Raw genomic sequence first — 8,341 nt, forward strand, 5'->3', positions numbered from 1 at the left:
ATCAATAATTCCTGGGTTGGTTTTCATCTGGATGTCAAGAAAATTATTTTCTTGCTACTGAAAAATTGTTTTCCATCTTGGGTCATAGACAAGATCATTTACAGGTATCTAGCGAAGAAAAATAATCCGGCTTCTCCTACTGGGCATAACGCCTCTTCTAACTCCGGTAAACCTTCTGCGCACTATCATAAACTTCCCTATGTTGGTCGGTTTTCGAACATCTACGTTCGCGTGTCATATATAAATTTTCATGTGCTGGCTGTAATGTCAGTTATATTGGTGAGACCACTCGCCACATTTACACGAGTTCGTGAGCACCTCTTGTCGGACAAAACGTCGCATATTTACAAGCACCTGGAATCATCAAGGGCCTGTCTTGACTCTTGTGATACTGAATGTTTCACGATCTTGGATGCTGCCGCTTCAAAATACCAAATTAAGATCAAAGAGGCATAGCATATTAAGTGGGAAAAACCCATCATTAATCAGCAATTGAAACACCTAGAATTGTCTCTTTCCTTTTAATCATGTTATTCCTTAGTCTTTTAATTTATTTTTATTATTATTATCATATTTATTTTTTTTTTTTTATCTAGTCAAGCGCGCGCTATTTACATTTTTCGCGTTTTTACATTCAAATGTAACGTAAGCCCTGACACGTAGTTTGTAACGTACCTTAATTTAAATTCAAATGTGCAACAGTTAAATGCTCATTTGCAACTGAAGATGACATGAGAATGTCGAAACATGTCTTGTAAATTTAAATTCAAAGTTATTGTTTCTTTTTTGAGAGTTATATCTACCGGTACAATTAAAACGAGAGTGCTAGTCTGGTCATGGGAACCATCAGGAAAGGTAATCTGTACTAAATCGAGGCGCTTTGAAAGTGAAACGTTTTTATTTTTTCCTAACACTTGCAGCAAAGCTGTGGGATTGTGGAATGGCTACATTTTAAATCTCTTTCTGAAAATTAAAACTTCCACACTACGCGACAGAGTGTGTTGCTATTTTTAGCGGTGAGCTTGTGCTATTTTTCAAAATGGCAATTGTGTTTCTTTGGATATTTTAAAACCACTTAGAACTTTTCCTTCGCAAGCACCAAGTAAACAAGTCTAAATATGAAATCCTTATAAGCTTAGTTCTCGCTAAATCTTCCTAAAGTAATTGCAAGTCGCTTATCACAACGATTGATAAACCTACAAACAAAGCTGGCTTGCCGGCAATTTGCACATAGAAAGAATCTTGGTTTGAAAGAAAGATAAACGCCCTACACTTTACAAATCCATGGAAACACTGAAATCAGACATTGATCATCTAAAGGAAAATCGCGGTGTTCAACGCATATTTTTGGAATATCCGTGCGGTTTATCACGCGTGAAGTGACAAGAACTCTTGTTTCAATAATTACTATTTGGGTTCGTTCGAAATCATGTAGAACGAAACGTGATAGTTACTTCGAAATCTTCGAACGTGAACAATTCGATTACGTGTCGCGCAAAAGAATATTTTTTCTGCCAGTAACGCTTATAAATCAACCAAATAAAAATGTAGCTGCCAATCGCCAGATTTACCATAGAGGCGAATGCTGCACAAGAGGCCGAGTGCCTGGCTGGGCGACCGGAATATTTTTTCAGTCACCCGGGACCAAATGTTACTTGCCTGAGGCGACCGATCGCCGCTAGAGCACAGCCTTGATTAACCCTCACCTATGAGAGTGTTTGGCATTAAAGACATGAAAAAAAAAAAAAAAAAAGAAAAAAAAAAAAAAAGAAAATTTGAGGTTATCTAGTTCTATAGATTTGAGAATACATGTTAAGATTGTTTATTCTCAAACGAAAAACTCCTATTGGATCTTTAGCTGGGCTTCTCTTATCGTTTCGGGTTAGTACTTATAAGAACTTTGTCAGACGTCAAAATTTCTCAAAAGATGTCTAACCTACTAGTTTGCCGTTGAATACAAATTAACGAATATTGAACGATCTACGTACTCTGAACCAATCACAACTGGAGTGTTCTTTTCAGTGGCAATAATATTTCTCAAGAAGATCTAGTTCCTTAGCACCGACTCCACAGTTTAGTGTCAGTGAAAAAACATAGGAAACGTAGCGAGGTGTTCTGAAAATAGTGTTGGCATTTATCCAATTGTACGCTTTTTCTTAACAGGAGATTAAGATTAGTTTGGATGGAGTAACCGTGTTTTTGCGAAAGACATCTTACATACGAGCTTCCAGGAAACTTTCCGCAAGGTACACATTTAACGAAGTTTAATTAGTGCCACAGTAACTCAGTGCAGGTCAAATATGAAAATAGAATCGTACTTGAGAATTTCCCGCGCGAAACGTTTTCCCAGAAAACATGCAATTGTGGGAACAGGAGCTGTTGGAGCCTATCGCTCGCGAAAGTTTATTTTTAAACGCTTTATGAACAGAATTTGTCCAGTACGTTATTCAGGTAAAGTTGTTCGCTTACTTCACAGTCGGTAAACTGAGCTCAATAGCCCCACTGACTTGACAGAGCAGTTATCATGTCCTTAATTTTGCTTACAAAATTAAACATCGGTTATAAGGGTTTATTTAAAAAACGTTCAATGAATTTTCAGCCCAGTAGGTCGTAAAATGCTTAGGTTAACAACAGCACATACGTGTTTCCCTTGGACCAGCAATTGATTGAAAAAAATGTTAACTGATTAAATTTCACAGCAAATAATTTAAATGTTCACCCCAGCGGGATGAACCAACTTCCCACATGAAAACACTGTGGAGAATATTCGAAAAGCGATAAAGCATTCCGCAATAATTTGATCGCTAGTTTGATGAAATTATTGCTTAGCGAAATTATTTGTTGACTGTCTGAGGGTACAATGAAACTCAAACAATAAGCCGCCTTGACATTTGTTTTCTTTAGCTTTTTCCTGTTTTTTTTTTATTTATTTTTTTTTATTTTTTTATTTTTTCAATGTCTACTCTCATTTCAGGGATTCTTTCTGTGATACACCGAACGGTGGAGAAATGACGAACAAGACAATAGCGACAAACTTCCCCTATCGAACATGTAAGAAATTTTGTTTCCCATGCGCAGTACTTCTGCTGCTATCTTCAACTGTTCTACTATACAACTCTCATTATGGCAAATCTCTTTTCAACTATCGTAAAGAGTTGGTAGAGTCAATCAGGAGCCCGACTCAGAACATAACGGGACTCATTACTGTTTTAACAATACCGAACAAACGAAAAACACCCGAAGTAGTTAGAACATGGGCCAACGTCATGTCAGCATCATCCGAAGTTCAAAGAGGTTCACGACCGGAGATTTTCACAGTTTCAAATTCAAAGGCAGATTTGGAAGCTCAGCCAAACCACCGTGTTCAACCAGCGGCATCCGAAATTAAAACAGAATCCAACCTAAAGCCACCATCGAAAGGTCGATCTACTAGCGACCTTCACTCCGTGTCATTCATAGTTAAGCCGAAGCAAGACCAAGAGGACCGATCTCCTTCCAAGGTTCGTACTGTGTTACACGCAGTTCGGAAAGCCTCGACCTTTCGTTCAAAAAACCGAACTTCACCCGAGGCACAAGGGACTTTTTCGACCTCAACAAAGTCCCTTGATCTGGTATCGAGGACGCAACCCGAACGCCGCCGAAGCCTCCTTATCTATGGAGCCGACCGTTCAGGCACAACATTCACCACAAAAATGTTTGCCGAAGATTCACAACTGATGACCGTTTATGAGCCATTATGGATAACAAAGAAATGGAACAAAGAAGACATTAGTCAGATACCGAATTGGACCAAAAACGTTCTCGATCTTCTACGAGGAATTTTAAGTTGTAAGTTCTCTGAAACTGCTGCTGGCGTTAAATTCCTCTCGCACACCTCACGGCAATGGAGTGGAGCATATGTTAAAAACCCTTTTCGGTCTCAAAACTTTTGCCCTAACTGGGAATGTAGAGATCTTGCTAGTAATCCCACATACGCCGACATAGTATGCCTAACAAAATACAAACACAGTGTAACCAAAATAGGGGAGCCCAGGACACCCAATGGTTTAATTTCGTCTTTTCTTCCAAAGCTATTCCTAGAGAATCCCGACACCGACATCCGGGTTATCCAGCTTATTCGAGATCCCAGAGCGAGTTTAAGATCCCGGATTAAGCTAAAATGGATGGTAGACTGGAAGCATTCCAGTTTTCCAAACGTAGTCAGAAAAATATGTTCAAACTTGGCCACAAACATCAAGTTTGGCCGAAATCTGGGCAAATGGCAAGACAAGTACTTAGAAGTACACTATCATGATCTAGCTGGAAAACCGCTGGAAACGACAAGAGCTATGTATGAGTTTGCAGAATTTATAATGCCCGATAGCGTTGCTGACTGGGTTGTTCGCAATACTTCACCAACCAAAGAAGAATTGATGAAGGAAAAAAACAATATCTTCTCGCCAGTTCGAAACTCTACCGCTAATATTGAAAAGTGGAGGCAAGATTCCCCAGTCGAAAGAATTCGAATAATTGAAAAATATTGTCAAGAAGCACTTGATCTTCTAGGACTGAAAAAAATGCTATAAAAACAAACATCAACTCAGTCAGTAGAACGGATTTGAAACTGATAAATTTTCGTAAGAAATATAGGCTGCCTTCAAATGTAGATACAAAGTAAATACAAAGATGAAGGATATACATGTACCAAAAAAATATATGAATTATGAAACGAAAAGGGAACTCATTAATTCTTTAAGTCAGTTCACAGGGATGTGACTAACATGTTATTTCTCTTCCACATCTCAATGCGATATTTAGCAAACAGAAAGGTAGAATTGACAAACTTGTCAACTTGAGGGTATAACCTTGATGTAAACTGATCGCGATTCTCTTTACTAACTTACAAAGCGTAGAGCAACTGTGAAGGGGGCCAACTAAAGGGGCTTTTAATTGTTAAACAAAGTCTCTGTATTTGATCATGGCTAAAGAAAAACCACATTTTCTTTTTCGTAAGTGTCGCTTTAGGAAAGTGCGTCCGCTTAAGGGAATGTGTAACTGAGTGGGATATTAGAATTTTCGGTTTTTCGGTTTTGGCCTTTTTTTAGATCGGTTTTTCGGTTTTAATGCCAAAAAACTTTTTTCGGTTGGTGTTCATGACGGTTTGGAATTTTCCGTTTTTTAACATTTGGCTTTCGGTTTTTGTAAAAAAGTATTAACGGATTTTTGGATTTGGTATCCGATATGATTTTCAGGTTTTCCTATTTGGGTTCCGGTTTCTCTTCGTTCTGAGCTGCAATTATGTGCCTCCACTGATCTTGAATAGCCTCAAAACCTCTGTATGTTCCACTTGTCACCACTGCATCGGATCGATTAGGGTTTCGATGACTGGGATGTGAAAATTTATCAGTTTCGACGGTTTTAGGAGCGGTTTTCAGTTTTGATCAAATTTTTTTGCGGTTTTGGATGATTATTCCACGGTTGTGCGGTTTCTAAAAGACCCCATGCTCCCCCCCCCCCCCGGTAAATATAGAGTTTGACTGGGAGGAGAAAAAGACTGTACAAGAGTGTCCGTTGATGGAGAGTTGACTGTAATTAACAAACTGATCATTTCACCGGATAATTGTATCACCTGCAATCAGTCACCTCCCAAAAAGGGTGAAATTCCGACTTCCTGTGAGGTGACCCAAAGAACACTTCCAGACGATCAAATGATGGTTTGATGCAACTTTGACAAAATACCAGACTTTCAAAGTTCAACTGGATCATTTCAGTCGTAAAACTGATTTAAACAATTGTAACTGAGGTGGCAGCGCATTTGGGGCCGTAAAGTACTGTAGAGGGTAGTAAAATGTTGCGAATAACCTTGAAGAAAATGAACGTGTCATCAAACACGTCTGTACAATTACCTTTAAGCCGATTTAGACCTTTACCCTATGGAATTTCACTTAGAGCTCTCTCGGAGACAAATCATCCTCAGCAACTAAAGCCCAGATAAAACTTCGATGACAGAAAGTGCAACCACTTTGATTTATTCACCTAATCGTTATGCATGCTTATTTCAACAGAAAATGCGGTTAGAATATTGCCGGATTCGAAAACACGCGATTGACTATTGATCAAGTAAAAAATAGAAGGGTATTCAAAGGACATAAATCTACCAATATAGGGGCTATAAATAGCGGTTATCTGTGATGACAACCTACACGGAAATATTCTTTCAACAGTCTTAATAAGCGAATCTCATCCTTATACTGACCCAGTACACCCTAAGTCATTTTTAGCCATGAGTAAAGTGTTAAAGGGCGCAGCTGGAGATGGCAGATATTTCATAAATTTAAAAGAATTTGTTTTCGTTCCATCAAACTGTCAACAGCCGTGAGCGATCATACGAAATGCCCAAAAATATCACGAAAATACCATTTGACTAAAAAAATATATTCCCTGCGGATACGTGGCATGCGAAACCGAACCCATAAGTGGCCTTCTTGTCAACACAAAGTGAAAATATTGCCTGTTGAGGCTCACAGTATCGCTGAAGGAATGGAAAGTAAAAGATGTGACTACCCAGCGAGCTGAAAGAAACTTGTACTCGATCAAGCGGTTGTGACGTTCATTCGTCACGCAGTGAAGGCTTTCTTCTTCAAGCTGTGGTCTTTTAATGTGGCTGTGTGTGCGAAGACGAAGGTCATTTTTGTCGAGATGCACTGTTTCGTTTGGTGTAAAGACTTATGTTATTTTCAGTATTTTCATTATGTATCACCTGCTTCGTGAACAAACTTCGAATTCACCTGGCGTTTTTCGGAAGAATGTTCAACCACTGGCCGGATTACTTCCACTCAAACGGCTTAATAGAAACGTCGTTAAAGAATTATCAATGACGGAATCTAACAAGGTAAAGAGTGTCACTTTAAAGAACATTTCGCGGGATATTAAATCGAGTGTTCCGTCAATTACTAATTCTGGATCTAAACAACATCTCAAGTTCCTTTTTGTTTTACATCATTACGAACAACTTACAAAGACTACAGAAAATTTGCTACAACTGGCTGCAGTGGCGAAGCAAACTGGTCGTGTGATCGTAGAGCCTTTTGTGCGCGATTCTAGAATGTGTGGATTGCCTCACGGCTGGTATGGTCAGAGACGGTCGGAGACCAGAAAATTTCATCCAATGTCGCTGTATTTTAATGTAACATTTATCAACAATTTGCTCAAAATATCTCGCTACGCCCCGATGGTTAAACTAGAGACTTTCAAACGGGAATGTCGCTCAAGCGTTGCAAACACAACATTGCTGCATTTTATGTACAGTGATCGAACGAAAGAAGAAATGGAACGTTGGTACAGAATATCCTCAGATATTTATCACAAGACCGAAAATGCTTTGAAAAAATCCGGCTGGTGTGAGTGCGCTTTCATAGATAATGGTCTTAATTTTTCTAACAGAATCGGTAACTTTCAAGCGGGAAGGCAGATTTGCGTAGACGCCGAAAGAATAAAAAGTCTTCAGTTATTCAAAAGTAAAATCCTCAAAGGTGACAAATGCATTGCTATTATTCACTGGCGAGGGTTAGGTAAACACAGATGCCACTTCACACCGGAAGTAAATATTGAAAGCCGGAAGTTGGTTTACTCCCTGCGATCGAGTGAATTTGTCAATTCACTAGCGAAAAAAATCATCGACTCGATAAACGAGGAGTATCTTTCGATCCACATCCGAGCTGAACGGCAAATTCTTTGGTATGGATTCGATCGACTGGCACGGTGTATCAAAGTGCTGATGGAAAAAGTTGTAAAGCTTCAGCAAAAGTATAAAATCAAGAGAGTTTTTTTGTCATCAGATTTGACACGTTTTGGCTCGGACACATTGCATACATTCACATCACAGAATATTTCATTCGCCAAGAAAATAAAAGAAATACAGAGATATTTGTCCAAAACTTTAAAACCCATAATACACAATCCAAGATCTGGAGATACATTAATGATGGACAGTGGGGTCGTTGCACTGACAGAGAAGAATATTCTTAAAGAGGGATCACACTTACTGACGATTGGCTCTGGGACTTTTCAACAATGGATTGTTGATGGATTTATTGAAAGGAAAACAAATGCTGAAAAGCAGAAGAATTGGACAGTCACAAGAATTTGTAACAAAGAGGGCAAGGTTAATAATTACAAACCCAGCTAACAGAGGTATAACTTATAGCGAATGTGGTTGAGAAGAAAAAAACCATAGAGGTCTCATACTCATAACCATGCAAAAATCCCTCATCATTCCACATCCAGAATATGACCAAAATGGAATTTCTCCTTCAGTAACAAGATTTTCAAGCAGTAAGGTGATAGAAGAAAGAAAATATCA

The 8,341-nt window shown here is 38.8% G+C and overlaps 2 protein-coding genes across 2 annotated transcripts in view; both read left to right on the plus strand.

Moving 5' to 3' along the window:
* Window positions 1–2,033: 2,033 nt before the first annotated feature.
* Window positions 2,034–4,941, plus strand: LOC111323137 (carbohydrate sulfotransferase 3). Its single transcript, XM_088738451.1, has 2 exons — window positions 2,034–2,246; window positions 2,975–4,941. Exon 2 carries the CDS (start codon window positions 3,009–3,011, stop codon window positions 4,563–4,565), a length of 1,557 nt encoding a protein of 518 aa, XP_088594577.1. The 5' UTR covers window positions 2,034–2,246; window positions 2,975–3,008; the 3' UTR covers window positions 4,566–4,941.
* A 1,294-nt stretch (window positions 4,942–6,235) lies between these two features.
* The window catches only part of LOC148719673 (uncharacterized), a 2,893-nt gene continuing 787 nt past the window's right edge, over window positions 6,236–8,341 (plus strand). The window contains exon 1 of the mRNA XM_088738452.1: window positions 6,236–8,341. This exon is cut by the window's right edge and continues 787 nt beyond it. Coding sequence (XP_088594578.1) covers window positions 6,638–8,167 — 1,530 coding nt within the window. The 5' untranslated portion in view covers window positions 6,236–6,637 and the 3' untranslated portion in view covers window positions 8,168–8,341.

Source organism: Stylophora pistillata, chromosome 11 (assembly GCF_964205215.1).
Source record: "Stylophora pistillata chromosome 11, jaStyPist1.2, whole genome shotgun sequence".
Classification (NCBI taxonomy): Eukaryota; Metazoa; Cnidaria; class Anthozoa; order Scleractinia; family Pocilloporidae; genus Stylophora; species Stylophora pistillata.